At 44.7% G+C, this 15,930-nt stretch overlaps 1 protein-coding gene across 6 annotated transcripts in view; it reads right to left on the bottom strand.

Annotated features, from left to right (window-relative positions):
• Positions 1 to 15,930, bottom strand: part of MCF2L2 (MCF.2 cell line derived transforming sequence-like 2) — a 330,633-nt gene that overhangs the window by 165,880 nt on the left and 148,823 nt on the right. For all 6 annotated transcript variants that reach the window (XM_074963488.1, XM_074963490.1, XM_074963486.1 and 3 more), the window contains exons 8-11: positions 11,400 to 11,524; positions 7,542 to 7,656; positions 4,488 to 4,607; positions 2,651 to 2,842 (exon numbers count right to left, since the gene is read on the bottom strand). In XM_074963488.1, coding sequence (XP_074819589.1) covers positions 2,651 to 2,842; positions 4,488 to 4,607; positions 7,542 to 7,656; positions 11,400 to 11,524 — 552 coding nt within the window. The remainder of the gene's footprint in view (positions 1 to 2,650; positions 2,843 to 4,487; positions 4,608 to 7,541; positions 7,657 to 11,399; positions 11,525 to 15,930) is intronic.

Here is a 15,930-nt window from a genome sequence, read left to right as displayed (position 1 = left end):
CAGAGCTATTAGGACTTTGCAATAATGGCACAGTCTGAGGCTTCAACGCTGCTGCTTCTTGCCCACTATTTGAACAGAAATAACACTCTTCAATACCACCAACATACCCATGTTGGTACAACAGCGTCAAGGCTGTGAGCAGTTCTCAAGATGCACTGTGCATTAAAAACAAGGCGCCACAGTAAAGTCTATGGGGCCAAATATGACCCAGGGTAACCCCACTGACTCAGCACTGTGCTTCAATGGAGTTGCATGCCAGCACAGAATTGGACTCACTGTATTGAATTTAAACAAAAGCAAGAAAGTCTAGTGTCTGTCATTCTATCATTAATCCACTTTGTTGTGCTACTCACTGGAGGGGTCTCAGGACAGTTCCTTCAGCAACCCACCTTCACAACAGGCTAGGCAGAGGATAAATTGACACTCAACTCTGATTCCCTCCTTACCGGCTTTAAAATATTGCACTACAGATGATGACTTCATTTTAAAAAATAAATGAATGGCCTTCCATTTTTGTAAACAGCAGAACAACGTTAAAAAATAGATTCTTTTTCAGCTAGCTACCCCAAAACATGTCTGCGATACTGTCAACATAGCCAGATGTCTCCTGTCACAAAACCAACATCCTATCTTTACTGCTGCAAAAACACTAAGTTATTGTGCAAAAGAAAAGAAACTGCCCTGGGGCTTAAGTCATGCACCAAGTTGCAAGCCAAATTGATTTTAAAGCGACAGAGTCAAATGTTTGCATTATAAATTCGCTGTTTCAAGACAACAGCTAAACCTTCACAGGCTAACTGTACCGTTCCTTGAGACATCAGATTGTGTCCTGTAACTCTGTCTGAGTAGCTATTCTGTACTCTGTGTTACTTGAAAAATACCTTGAAGCAATTAGACATACTCTTCTGTCCGATGAGTCACTGGCAGCTGAAACAACAAGGAGTCCAGTGGCACCTTAAAGATTAGTCTGTTAGTCTTTAAGGTGCCACCGAACTTGTTGTTGTTTTTGTAGATACAGACTAACACGGCTACCCCCTGATACTGGGAGCTGAGAAAGCAGGGCATGTGGGAAGATCCAACCCACAGCTTGTATGTAAAGTAGGACAGAGGATAGCTATTTTTTTCTTGATAGTGATTTATGCTAATAGAGTAAATAGCTGATATAGTAGGTAGACTCTGCTGGCTGAGGGGTTTCCATTCACTTAGAACAAGTCATCCATGAAACAACAGATTGGATTTGACAAGCACAGTGTTTAATCGCCCGATGCACTTCAGTTCCAAGGGATACTCCCACTCTGCAGGGCACATGCCTATGGCTGCACACGCAGTGAGGCCCCAGCGCCTTCTTGTGCTTGGCACTTCTCCAGGGTGCGTCTTGGCTTGCCACCCACATGTGTAATTGGCTAAGGCATGGTAGGAGCTAAGTGCACTGAGCAGGAGGCAGTGACTTGGATAAGTTCCCAGCTTTTCCTCAGGAATCTCTTTCTGGATGAAGCCTAGATCTTCTTTTTCTGCATTCCCAATCACCAATAGCAATTTGTCCCATTAATAATCAGTAAATAATTTGCACATATACCTTTCACTTGCAGGCCTCAAAGCCCTTTACAAAGGCAGATAAGTACAGGACCCCAAAGTCACACAGGGGCAGAGCTGGAAATAGAAGCCAGGTGTCCTGTCACCCAGCACTGTGGTCAGTCCATCTGACCACAGCTGTCCTCATCAAATGGAAACAGGAATATCCTTAAGTATATTAACTGTGCCCTGTACCTGAGCCCAGATCTGCAAACAATCTCTAAATTTACAGATCCATCCTGTGAGGTGCTGATCACATCCTGTGACATGCTGAGCACCCTCACCTCCCATCATATTATAGATGTAAAGAGCAGCCCGCCACAATTCACTGTCACACCCCACTGACTTCAATGAGGTTGTTGGCCCAACATAGGAACTAAGAATAATCTGCCCAGATAGTAAAGGGTGGTTACAGTATTTGCTTCAAATCTCCCTTGGCACTAGCACAAGATAGAGTAAATGGATTCGTAAGGAAGGCCAGAGGGTTTCATTAGCGCCGTCTCACTTTGTTTAACATTCAGTTCAGATAAGTACCTATGAGTCCAGATAGAGAACTGAACCTTATCTGAACTCCCCAAACCTCTTGGGTCTGTAAAGCTGGGCTAGGAATCTCACAAATAGGTTTTCTGGTAATTCTTGCCTCAAATCCGGCTGAAAATACCACAAGACCAGTCACTTTCTCATGGCATTTGAGCATTTTCCCATCCCAGCCAGGTCATGGAAGTGTAGAGAAGCTTGAAAACAAAAGAATGTAACAAGCAGCGAACTGATCATTGGCAAGCCCCAGCTGAGGCTTGGTCCACGTTTTAGGTTTAGCTGACTTCTTATTTTACCTCAAGCCCTTGTTTTAACGCTCCTAACTGTATAATTCAGGGAAACCACTGTTCTCTTTTATGCTACCCATTCTCTCTCCCCTTTCTGAGGCGGATACCACGACTGGTTTCCCGCAGCTGTGCCTAGTAGCTGATTGGGGGAAAACGGTGAACATGCTTTTCTCTAACCCCAAATATGTGATCCCTTAACCAGTTATTTTTTCATGAAGCATTACTAGTGCTTTCCTATAGGAAGACTTGCTCACCTTGTCTAACTGCTTATGCAGCTCAAGGGACTTTCCCAAAATATCGTATTTCTTCTTGGTCTCATTGGTAAAGTCATCACAGATACGCCTTAGTTCAACACACTTTGGCCTAATGGAGTCGACTGCATAATGGTTGTTTTGGATGAGCTGGTCTCCATGCAGAGCTAGTGCCTGGGCCTTTTCCAAAGGTTCCTGCACAATTAACATGAAGAAATGAAAAACCATCACACTGTAAAGGATGAGCCTAGTCTAGATGACTCCTCTATAATTTCTGATGAAGCCTAGAGCTGCAGGTTGGTTCATTAAATAATTTGCACATATACCTTTCACCTGCAGGCCTCAAAGCCCTTCACAAAGACAGATAGGTACAGGACCCTAAAGTCACACATGGGCAGAGCTGGAAATAGAAACCAGGTGTCCTGTCACCCAGCATAATCATTCTTTTGGCTGACACCTTGTATTGTTTCACACCTGCCTTGAAGACTGACTTCGTGATCTGTGAGGCTGGCTTATTTCCTTTGCCTTGCAGATGTGTAGCTGACTCTGTAGGCTAAATCCAGAAGTCAGTCTAAGGGACTCTCAGTTGCTGTAATTTATGCCATAGGCACCGACTTTCTAATGTGCCAGGAGATGCTCCTCGGCTCCACCCAAGGCCCCACCCCGCCCTGCCTTTTCCCACCCCCACTCCACCCCTGCCCTGCCTCTTACCACCCCCACTCCTCCCTGTCCCCAAGCACACCCCACCCTCGCTCCTCCCCCCAGCACCCCCTGCACACTACCAGAACAGCTGACTGCAGTGGGCGGGAGGCGCTGGGGCGAGGGAGAGGTGCTGATCGGCAGGGCCGCCAGCGGGTGGGTGGTGCTGGGGGGAGGGGGAGGTGCTGATGGGGGGGCTGCCGGTGGGTGCTAAACACCCACCATTTTTTTTCCGTGGGTGCTCCAGCCCTGGAGCACCCACGGAGTCGGCGCCTATGATTTAGGTCTTCTTCTCCCTCCTCACTGTGTACATTACACCAATTCAGACTCAATGGGCTATGCTCAGAGGTGATGTTTAAGAGGTGCAAATTGTACATCAGTATGTGTGGTATAATAAATTGCATATCGAGGAGAGTGAGAAGAAGGTGCAAGCTATGCCAGTTTGGACTCATTTACTTCCACAGCAGAACCAGGAAGAAAATCCAAGTCTACTGGATCTCAGCTGCACGCTTTAGACACAAATCATCTTGTGCTTTTGCAACTGTTCATGTGAATTTGATGTTATTTAACTGATTCATTTGTTTGATGTTTCCTAATGACGGCAAACCTAGTGATCATCACAGCTGACTGATGGAGTTATAAAGCCAAAAGATCTGGAAAAGAAAGGTTGTTTAATGCATGCTGAATCCCTTGCTGGAAATAGCTGCTCAGACAATACTGACTTCTAGTAAAACAACATTGAAAGATGTCTAACTGGAGACTCTTTCAAACTTTGCTCACCCTGTGCTTTCAAGGTCCAAGAGATCAACCCGAACCAAGACCCCAGATCCAAACCCTCCTGAGCTTTATCAGTGATTGAATTCCAAAAGCAGATTTTGCAAGTGGCCCCTATATTTATCATGGACCAAATCAAACTGCCAGATCTGAACACCCTAGGAGGTTGGAGTAGTCGACATCTGGATCCAAACTTTAAAAGGCTGAGCTCATGCCCCTTTGTAAACATACCAACTCAATAGTATGTGACTGCAGTTTCTGGTGGTGTCGCACAGAACAGTAAGTGTGGTGTGTGGACAAAGTTCTACAAGTGACTAATAGTAGCAATCTACAATAACTGAAACATGAAGTCCAGTAAAGTGCAAACCTGTCCTTTCTCTTCCAGTTGTTTCCGTTCCTTTAGGAGGTGCTCCACTCGAGTCACACTGTCTCCAATATCCGTGAAACCAGCTTGCGCTTCCATCAGATTATCCAGTTCCAGTTTTACCTACAAGAAACACAAACAGCCTCATATTATAACATCCGCAGCCTCCTAGGACTTTATGGCGGTCACTATGCTGCACGCCATGGGCACTCAGAACTTCATGGTGACGGCAGTGATAGAACTCAATCCTCCTGCTCCACAACCACCCGCCCCTGTAAGGGAGAAAATTCATGAGTTGCTAGCAGGGCTGTCCTTAGGATTTATGGGGCCCTATCCAGTATTATTATTAAACTGGTGCCCCTCTGACTGACGGCAGCCCGGGCTCGCATGTGTATTTTATATAAGGGTGGTCTTTTGAAGGATTTATTTAAAAAACTGTGTGTCTGAAGATCCAAGCATTTAAGGCTAAAGATGAATACTCAGATTGTGCATCTAAAAATCTACGCAAGGAATTTTTAGAGATGTGATTTTATAATCTTCAGAAATCTTCACACTAATGAAATATTTTTAAAGCAAATTTTAAACTAAGGTCCTGTAGACTAACATGTTCTGAGTAAATATTACAGTAATGCACAACTGGTTTTGTCAGTAAATTCAGAAACTGAGGGCTTGTCTACACTGCGAAGTTGTCGACAAAACTTTTGTCTTTCACAGGTACTTAAAAAAGCCCCCCAGCAAAAGACAAAAGTTTTGCCGATGCAAGTGGCAGTGTGAACGCAGCTTTGTCGGCAGGAGCACTCTCCTGCCGACAAAGCTAACGCCGCTCATGGGGCTGGAAGTATTTTGTTGGCAAAAGTGCCAACAAAGTACCGAAAAAAGTGTTGACACAACCTTGTCGCTAAAAGCTGCGTGGTGTAGACAAGCCCTGACAGTATATACCTGGGGGTTGGCAAATGCCTGTTTAAATGGCTTCGTTACCACTTTAATGGCTCTTTAACAGTTTAAATGTTGTGCTAATAGGTCTCGTAGGCTAGAAGGCTTTTTCACTTTAAAAAAAAAAAAAAAAGAAACCAGTAGGCGAACACTTCAACCTCTCTGGCCACTCAGTAAAAGACTTAAGGGTGGCAATTTTGCAACAGAAAAGCTTCAAAAACAGACTCCAAGAAGAAACTGCTGAGCTTGAATTAATATGCAAACTAGATATTATTAACTTGGGTTTGAATAGAGACTGGGAGTGGCTGGGTCATCACACATATTGAATCTATTTCCCTATGTTAAGTATCCTCACACCTTTTTGTCAACTGTCTAAATGGGCCATCTTGATTACAAAAGTTTTTTTCTCCTGCTGATAATAGCTCATCTTAACTAATTAGCCTCTCACAGTTTGTATGGCAATTTCCAACTTATCTGTATGTATATATATTCCTTCTTACTATATGTTCCATTCTATGCATCCGATGAAGTGAGCTGTAGCTCACGAAAGCTTATGCTCTAATAAATTTGTTAGGCTCTAAGGTGCCACAAGTACTCCTGTTCTTTTCACTTTTAAGTACTAGATCCCCTCGGGAGGAAGACTCACCAGACTGCAGCAGCCAGCTGTGGTGGGAGCCTGCAGGAAGGGTCAGATTAGAACAGGGATAGGAAGAGGCAGGACGGTGGACACTAAGACCCAGGGGTGCTCAAATTTTCAGGTGCCCTGCGCAGCTGCCTGTGCTTAAGGATGGCCCTGGTTGTTAGCAGTCCAGGGCCTATGATAAAAAGAAACTAAGCAATTCTTAGTCCTTCCAGTAGAGGATGGTGGGAGACACACTACCCAGTTGGCTGTGCAGCATTACCATGTTACTCAATCATTTAGTGAATACGTACGAGGACCCTATAAGGATGGAGCAGCTTCCACTTGAGACTTGCTTAGTATCTGGCTTCTAATGGCTTAGCCAGATCAAAACGCTCTTTTGGATCGCCTGGTGGAGCTTCCTGCTCATTCCTTCCCCCCCAGCATTTTTTAATCAAAATACAATTTTGACAGAAGTTTTCTTGCCCGCTCTGTCCACACATACTCGGTCCAATCTGTGGCTGAAGGCCTCTGGTAACTGATGACCTCCACCCTGGACTATGGCCAACATTTGGCAGAGATGGGTCGAGCCTAAAATCAATCGGGTATTTCAAAGGATTATTGGGGTCTTTAATGAACCTACTCCGATAATTTTCAGTGTGCTTATGTAGCAGGGGAGTTTGGCAGGCTTTTGCTGAACTGGGATCTGAAGCCCCTCTTTCAGTGCACCAGATTAATGAGTGGCTTGGATTCAATGGTAAAAGTCACATACGATGAACAGGCAAACATAGTCTACTCCCATCTGTACCTGCTAGAGATGCTTGCATCCTTCCCTGGACTGACTCTTCTTCCCATACTAGCATCTGTTTCTCAGACAGTCTTCCTCCCCACACATCTATCCCATCTGCCAAGGCATTCTTTTTGCTCCTTTGTCTGGGCTCTCATCCTCCACCTAACACTGAGCCTTTGAGCTACTTTCTAAATGGAAAAGCTGCTCTACGCCATGGCAGAGGAGTGCAACCGGCTATGCACAACACAGTCCACCTGCCATTCTGTTCTTGTTGCCTTACTGAGTTGGGGCCACTCAAATTTAAGGGTGTGGAACCTAAGCATTCTGCATTAATCCACCTCTAGTTGTACAATTAAGGCCTTACTCAAAGCCTATTGAAGTCCATAGAAAGAATTCTATGGATTTCAGTGGGCTTTGGATCAGCTCCTTATCAAACATCAATTCCTTCAAGATGCTAATACTTTGCATGAGGCTACCCAATAATTCTACCAAGAAGTGTATCGTTCTAATTCTTCCTTTCTTACTGTGGCTTATTGAGATACCATGTGACATTTGATAACTGGTTGGAGTTTCATTTTAGAATATGTGGTTCCTATTTCATTATGAAGATGTCTTTTTTTGATGAACAATATACACTGATTAGAATAGCTATCTGGAAACGTTTGAGATGATTTACCAGAAAAGAAAGTCTATATTTAAGAAATAAGTAAAATACCTCTCTGAAATCATGTTCAAAGTGTCGGAGCTGCAGGCACTGTTCCAGTTTTAGGTGATGTTTGGACCAAAATTGATCAAAAGCCTTTTCTGTTTCATCCAACTGAGCCAATAACCTGTTAAGAAATTAATTGGAGAGTGAAAATCACTTGATATTTATGAGTACGTTGTTGTTTAGTGAGCTAGTTATGCAGCGAAGGTGAAATTCAACCAGGTGTTTAGGGATTACAGAAGGTGTCTTCAAAGCAGAGCAGACAGACAGGGAGAGGTTGGGGACTCTTCATCACACATATGAGGCAGAGCTGGGCTTCACGCTGATTCTGGAGAAGCAATGTGGAACGGAGTTTCGCAGTGGGCTAGAGGAGGAGGAGGAGACCAATGAGTCTGTGACTACATGTATTCAGTGGCCATAAACCCTTACAGAGGGGATGCACAGGGGTTGCAGTCCCTCTTGCTGGGCTGGAGTAGCAACTGCAGAGCTGTTCCATGCACTGTGTGTGGGCTTGGGGGTGAATTCTCTCTCCCTCCTAGTTTCCACTTAGTTCTTCAACAAAGTTAATTTATTCCACCTTTGTGCAAAGTGTGTAAATTTCACTCATTCACTTAAAGAATGTTTAAAGTAGGCGCCTATAGCCTGTCATTCCAGACTCGTCCATCAAGTCCAATATCTTACCTGTGGCAGTGAACTATTCCTAGGGCAAGTACTATAGGTTAACATAGTTGGTCAGCTGTGCAATGCTGTAGGAGGGGAGCGGTGTGAAAAACTTCCTTCCCCTGATGCAATCAACTGATGCTCTACGCATGCAATTTGCCCCCTGTTTTAGCATGAAACTTTGACTAGTACTAATGTGCTCTGCTTATATATTATTGTTCTTTTGGCTTTTGCATCAAGTGCCTGTAATTTCCAAAGGTTGGTTGTTGACCACACTAACAACTTGAGAGGTGAGCAGAAGTCAATTGAAAATTCCCTAACCATCTTTTGCCCACAGCCCAGCATAAACCAGTTGTTTAAAGGTCACACTAAAGGAGACTTCAAACAATAGTCCCTGACACTGAGGTAGAACAGCTACAAACCAAGGTACAAAGAGCTTATACAGAGCAATTGGCAAGTCAGCAAGCAAGTCAGCGGGTGTTTTGACAGACGCTTCAGTGGGAACCAAGATTTGTCCCTATGTATTTAATGTAACCGGAAGGATAAACTGAAACGCAAGGAAACAAGTTCCATGCACTGTTCTACCCGCTCTCAGAAGGAATGCTGGATATATTTCCCATAGGCACAGTTTGACTCTGTTATGGCTCGCTCTCTCAGAACACAATCCCTCAGCTGCAGAAAAACCTAGGCATAACTGGCATTTCACAGCACTTGCTAGTTTCCAGTGCTATCCCAGACAACACTGCTTCACCCCAATTGGGACAAGCTGAAGTGTCTGCATGATGTTTAGTGCTTCACTTCCATTGCAGCACGGTGTGTATTACAAGCTGCTGCACAGTGACTGTCAGCTCCATGACACTAAACAGAGTCCTTTGTGGGGAACAGGGAGGACATATCCATCTTGACTGAAGCTGTGGATGAGGCGCATTGCAGATTCTTCCATACCCCTTGTGATGTTGTATAGAAGGGAAGGTGACCATCTACACTAATATGGTCACCGCTGTTGCAAAATTGTGGTAAATCTTAGCCAAACTATGCCTTGTAAGGTATCACTGGAAAAGTTGTAATCTGCTAAGTATTATTATCCTGTTTAGATGTGTGTATCATCATTGTACGTGACGTTATGAAACTTTGCTGCGTGTTTGTAACTCAAACTTGTCGTGAGTCTGGGAAACACCCCCAGGTTAGCCCTTCAGAAACAACAAAAGGAGCTGCGAATGTGAGCCTCTGCATGTTGTTTCAGAGTCTACAGCCTAAGCAGTACATAGCACGCAAAAGGTGCAAACAAAATTTGCAATTCATATGAAGAACTGGTGGCCCAGCATGTACATCATGTAGTTGCTTAACTCTGTAACGCAGCCAGGATTTTCCAGGAGAGGGGTCAACATATAAAAGACAAGAACAAAAGGTGCCCCCCTAGATCTTTCCCCCCACATCTCTGGACTGATGAACTTTGACAAATTTTTGAACAAAGGATTGAGGTCCCCCATACTATTTGGGCAAATCCAGAGATATAAAAATCTATCAGATATAACATCCCTGTTAGCATTTTGGATTTACAAGCTTGAATTCACCTGTAATGTAACTCACCCACTTTAAACCTCTGCTTAACTCTCATTTCTTTTCTTAGCTAATAAACTTGACTTAGTTACTGAAGTAATTGGCTGGCAGTGTTGTCTTTGGTGAGATCCTGAGCATCTGGTGACCTGGGGTGAGTGACCGATCCTTTGGGATTGGAAGAACCTAATGTGTGGTGATTTTTGGTTTTAATAATCTGTCACCACAGAAGTCCAGTTTATCTGGGTGATAATATAGGATGGAGTGCCTAAGGGGACTGCCAGTGGCTTCCTGGTGAACTAGTATAGTAGTCCAGAAACACACGTTTGTTGCTGGCTTGTGTGGCAGAGCACTGACCTTGTCCCTGTGGGTCCCGCGCTTTCAGGCAGTTTATGCTAGCTTCAGAGGCTCACTGCAACCCTCCATGTAGCCCTTCTCTCTCTAGGGCCAGGGATGCAGTCTACTGAGCCATAAGCCAGCAATGGAGGTTGGTGAGAGAACTCCCACAGTCTCTGTTGCTCCTACGGCCTCATGCCAAAACAGTTTAGCCTCCTGTCCTGACAGGGGCCTGTCTTCCCCTCCCAGAAGGTGTTTCTGTAGTGGTGGGTTGGGGGGAACCCGGGCCCGCCTTCTACTCCGGGTCCCGGCCCAGGGGCCCTAATGGTAGCAGCTCGTGGCAGCCAACCTTTTACTGTCAGAGTTGCTACATTTCCCTGGGCCACTTCCCCACAGCTCTCCTGCTTCTCCCTTCTTCACCCTTACCTTAGGGCTCCCTTACCAATGACTTGAGGGTGTCTTCATTAACCAGCCCTTCAGCCACACTTCCTCGCCTCTGGCTCCCTAGCTCCCCTCTGCCTGACTGGAGTGAGGCCTTTTATATTATCAGAGGGGCCTTAATTAGAGTCAGGTGGTCACATTAGCTTAATGGCCTCACCTGACTCTTTGCAGGTTAATTGGAGTCAGGTGTTCTCATTAGCATGGAGCAGACCCTGCTCTGGTCAGTCAGGGAACAGAAAACGGTTAATCCAGTGGCCAGTATATCTGCCTTCTGCTACTCTGCTGTACTTAACTGGCCTGGGTCTATCACACTTGGTTAAAGCTAATTATAGAATATACCACCAGTTTGGGAGCATCTGCCCAGTTTGGACAGTCTGACCGGAGATGGCTCTCTCAGCCAAGACCCGTTCCAGACACCGGTGACATCCCGGTTTAAGGGGAGCTCCTCCATCCACTGAACACTCCCACCAACACACACATACACATTCTGTTTGAACATGTATGCAGGAATGCACCACTCCCACCTGGATTAGGAGAGTGTGTGCGTGGGTGGGAGGGAGGGGGAGAGAAAGACTGCACATCAAGTCTTGGGCCTTGTAGTCAATAACCTCACCAAACAGGACGGAGGAGGCTCAAGGTTTCTTTGAACTGCCCTGTTAGTTTCACCAGTTAATGGCTCCTACCTAGACCTTCCTCACACCAAACATGCAGTAGCATATTTCTATAAACTCACTGTGAATTAATGATTAAAAAAACAATTACCTATAAAGAATTATTCAAATTATTCAAATTGAATTCAAATTAGGATTCAAATCACATTTGCATGTTTCAGGTCAGTTAGCAACCTGGAGGATGTAATCCCAATTCACCAACCTTTCCACCGTCGCTACATTTTCGAGCTCATCTGGACTGAGTTTGCTGGCGGAGCTCCGCGTGACTGGCTCTCTAATACACGTCAGTAGTGTGGCCCCCTGCTTCACAGCTAGTTTCAGCTCATCCTGGAGAGAGACAGGCAAACACACACACACACACACACACACACACACACACACACACCAGTTCAAATAAGGTTTTACCAAATACCAGGTTAAGTCGTTATTTTTCTCTCTCAAAGGAGAAGCACTGCCATTGCCAGTGGAGGGTATTTTTGCGGGGATTGAACATTGGAACAAAGCAGGGGTGCTTGACAAGAAAGCTGCATTTAGTGACCTGCCTAGAATCGAAGAGATGCAGCCTGACTTGATCAGTGCCAACAATGATTTTGGTGTCTCTTGAGGGACAGAATAATTCTAGAATTTTCTGGGTTTGTGACTGGCCAAAATTCTCCTTCCGTCATAGAGTTTAAGGCCAGAAGGGACCACTACATCATCTCGTCTGCCCTCCTATATATCACAGGGCACTAACACCGCTCAGCACCCACACACTAACCCCAACCATCAGAATTAGACCGAAGTATTGCAGACCACGGAAGACTAGATTATTCTGTGCCATAGGCAGAGACTAGGTGGGATTTTGGGTGCACCAGTGCTCAAGACCCCCAAAATGGCTGGAAAATGATTAAATGAGATATACCTGGATAATCCTGGCAAGTGACCCATGCTGCAGAGAAAGGTGGAACCCCTCCCTGCCTCCCAGGATCACTGCCAATCTGTCCTGGGGGGGGAAATTCCTTCCTAACCTCACATATGGCAACCATCAGATTAGTTACGATTGCTAACCTTGCCCATCTATAATCTGTTGTTATCCCCAGTAATCAACAGGTGTTACCTTCCTTTACCCAAATTCTTTTGCCCATTTATAAACAGTTAAAAAAATACCAAGAATGGACTCTCAATAATTTTGGAAATCAAACCCTGGTCTCAATTTACCAAAAAAAGGGCCCTACCACAAGTGGGCCCACTCACAAAAATGTAATCTCTGTTAAAAATTCTCCACAAAATGCATAAAAATATAACAGAGGTAAACCAGTTTATCATTTGGGTTCGGCCATTTCTGTTGTTTTGTTTAACATTTTCTCTTCCTTTCTTCAATAGTAAAATAGGTATGGTTAATAAGTGCAGTTATTATGCTTGGCTTTGATCGTGGTGTTCCCCAAGGTAAGTGAAAAAACCCTACCACTAAAATAGTAGAAGTCACAACGCAAAGTTGGCTGTAAAAAAGGAAACAATCAGTAAGAGCTGCCCTTCTGTTTCTAAACTAAATATTTTTAGTAATTCTGAAAATATAATTTCTTGGCATCCAATTGAAAACGACCCCTTTCGGACTTGTAGTTTAGACAGTTTACAGGGCCGGAAAATGTCACCATTGAGATATCCCAGCACACAATGGAACTCTGCTGAACAACATGGCAAGAAAATCCTCCAAATATTAATGATTAAACTTGTTGAACTGGAGATATTTATGAAGTCATTGGGAGGTGAACTATCTGCTTCAATTACCTTTGGAAATAACCAAACAATCATTCATTTTCTGATATCGCTGTAAAACATATCTGAGAAGTTTTCAAAATAAATCACTTTTAAAATGTATAGTATGTACCTTCTAAAAATGAAACCTACATCTATCTCTGAGTTGTGAAGAATATGTATTAAGGTTCTAACAACCAACAAGAATTCACTTTTATGTAGAAATCCATGATTAAATCGAGTCTTCCTGACTAGTGATTTAAATCATGATTTAAATCAATTTGATTTAAATCAAATCCACCCTGAGCACTGCCCTAACCTCACAGGGGGTCTGTGAGGATAAACACATTAAAGATTGTGAGGCGCTCAAGTACTGTGGTAATGGAGCCCAGATAAGTACCCAAGGTGGATGGTAAATAGAGGCACTAAGTGAGCAGTTGTTTAAAGTTTGTTTTGACCAGAGATTAAAAGGAGGTTGATTCAGAATCACCAGTGGCCTTGTGCAATTTGCGGCTGTGGCTTGGTTTGAATGATAGCATGCTCCTTTTGTGTGGGATGGCACGGTAAGGAACTAGAGCTCTGAAATGCATTTTAAAGTCTTGTGAGGATTTCCGTGAAATAGCCTTTGCTACTTTTGCATACGTTTTTGTCTCACTGGGCTTCATTCTCACTCTCGGGCTGCACAAAGGAAAGTCGCCTTCATTTTAAATTGTTGGAGGTGACAGAAGTTGTATTCAATGCTAACTGAACGGAGCAGGAGGGAGCTGATGCAATAGCTATTTGACAACACTAAAGGGAGCTCAGGGAAGGAGTCCAGGAAGGGGGAATAGCAAGATGGCAGAGAGCTGCTTCATCTTTTTTTGTGAATTAATAAAAATTCAATTTTGTATTAGTGCTTCCCTCCTTCAGACAAAATTTTAATAATAGATCTTCCTCCTCCGGTTATGTGTATGAATTAGTTTCGCTGACGCAATCTGCCTCCACTTTCTGCGGCAAAGCTCCTGAGACACTGAGTTACCTTACTTGGCATGCTCCCGTCTTTAATTATCCCCAGAATAAGGGTCTGATCCAAATCCCACTGAAATCAGTGGAAGTCTTTCCATTGACTTCACTGGGCTGTGAATCAGGCCCTATGCTTTCACTGGGGTTGCCCCCTTTCTAATGGCTGGTGACTGGACCCTCGAGGCCCCATCCCTGCCCTGCCTCTTCCTCCACGGCTCCACCCCCTTCTCCGCCTCTTCCCCCAAAGTCCCGCCCCGGCACACCGTGAGTCGCACAAGCAGCCTGGCCCTGGAGATGGCAGCGGCAGCTGCTGCACTGCCTCCTTCCTTCTGCTTAGGGTTGCCACCTTTTCCACAGATTAAAAAAAAACCAGCCAAACATCAGGGCTTGTCAAATGGCACCCGGACACACCAGCCAAAACCCAGACTGTCCGGGTGAAAACCAGATGGGTGGCAACCTGAGCTTTCATCAATCTATTCCATGCTAACTTCACGACTGATTTCAGAATGCTGAACTTCCAAGGCTGCCAAGAGGAAGGCAATGCAATTCAGCAGAGGGCCCTCACTTCAGTTCACTCAAACAGCTATTTAGCATCCTTCTAGTACAGTTACCTCTGCCAGAGCCATCTCAACAGCACACTGACTAATTAAGGTCTGCTCCTGCTTCTGCAGAAGTCAATGGCAAAGCTCCCATTGATTTCAGTGGAGCACCGTCTGGCCCTACTACGCTGCTGTTGTGTCCCAGCCAAAGGACAGAATAGATCCAAGTGAAAAAGCACGATATCCAGTTCCCTAATTTCAACCATTCCTATTAACTAGTTTCTGTCTGTTCAGTGCTTTGAAAAGCTAAAGCGCTGTCTAAATCTACATGCCATTATGAGCCCTTAAACAAACATGCAAGGGAAGGACAAAGAAAAACTGTGGAAAATATAGAGGAGTGAATTCGGTGGCAGGAGTGGCGTCAGGGAGAGAGACTCCTGTTAATCCTATTCTATCAAGAACACTGCTTTGAAGTCAGCTGCATCTGCCCAAGATCCTATCAGAATCTCCTGAAAGGTGTGGTACTGGCAGTCCAGTGGATGCAGCTGCAAAACCCAAAAGCACACAATGGACCTGTCCAACAGCTGAAAAATCCACTCAGAATGCAAGAGCTGAAATGCAGCGAGAGAATGATTCTGTTCAACTCCACGGAGAGAAAGGATCTCACTGAATTTTAAGGCAACCCCCAACAACATGTGTGGCCTGGAAGACAGGGATTTAGGTTCCCAAGAATTCCCACCAGCAAGTGGACTTCATGGCTTGCCGGAAGAGTGCAATAACATGGTTTGCAATAACAGCCACACCCCTGTTGTTTTAACTTTTGTGCATTGATGCGCAGGGAGGGTGTTTCAACCCTTATTGATGCAACTCTGGCAACCATTCAGAAACATTCAAGTGCCATCCAATTCCCAGTCGGCGTTGCCCAGCTAAACTTCAGGCTCAGCAGAGATGCAGCACAAACATTCACAGCTGCAGCCTGCACTCGTCTGCGCTGAAAACTCTTGTTCAGTGTACAATAGAACAAGAATAATTAGTAATAGTCTACACTTACGTATACGTGTTTTAACTCTACAGATCACACACCCATTACAAAGCCTCTGGGTGCATTCACAGCTTAGATCCCCTCAACATGCAGAGGCTTCAAGGATCCCAAAGCACTTTACAAATGGATCAGATCATACCATGTGCTGAGAGTCATCATTGCACGCTGAAATCAATGGGTGTTGAAGGCACATGGGATTGTGTCCTTTATACACATAGCCCCACTGATATGCAGCTACCTAGGGGATAGGACAGCAGCTGGTGTGCTTCATCTTATAAGGGAGAAGGGATGTTTTGGGCCCAAGATACCAGGGAGAAAACTCTATTCTTAAGAAATCTACCATGGGATTTTTAGGGTATGTTTACACTGCAGTGTAAGCCCAGGAGTTGAACTCAGGCTCAAGCCTAGCCCCCCTT

Source organism: Natator depressus, chromosome 9 (genome assembly GCF_965152275.1).
Source record: "Natator depressus isolate rNatDep1 chromosome 9, rNatDep2.hap1, whole genome shotgun sequence".
Classification (NCBI taxonomy): Eukaryota; Metazoa; Chordata; order Testudines; family Cheloniidae; genus Natator; species Natator depressus.
The sequence above is the reverse complement of the archived record's forward strand: the minus strand, read 5'-3'. Positions and strand labels throughout refer to the sequence as shown.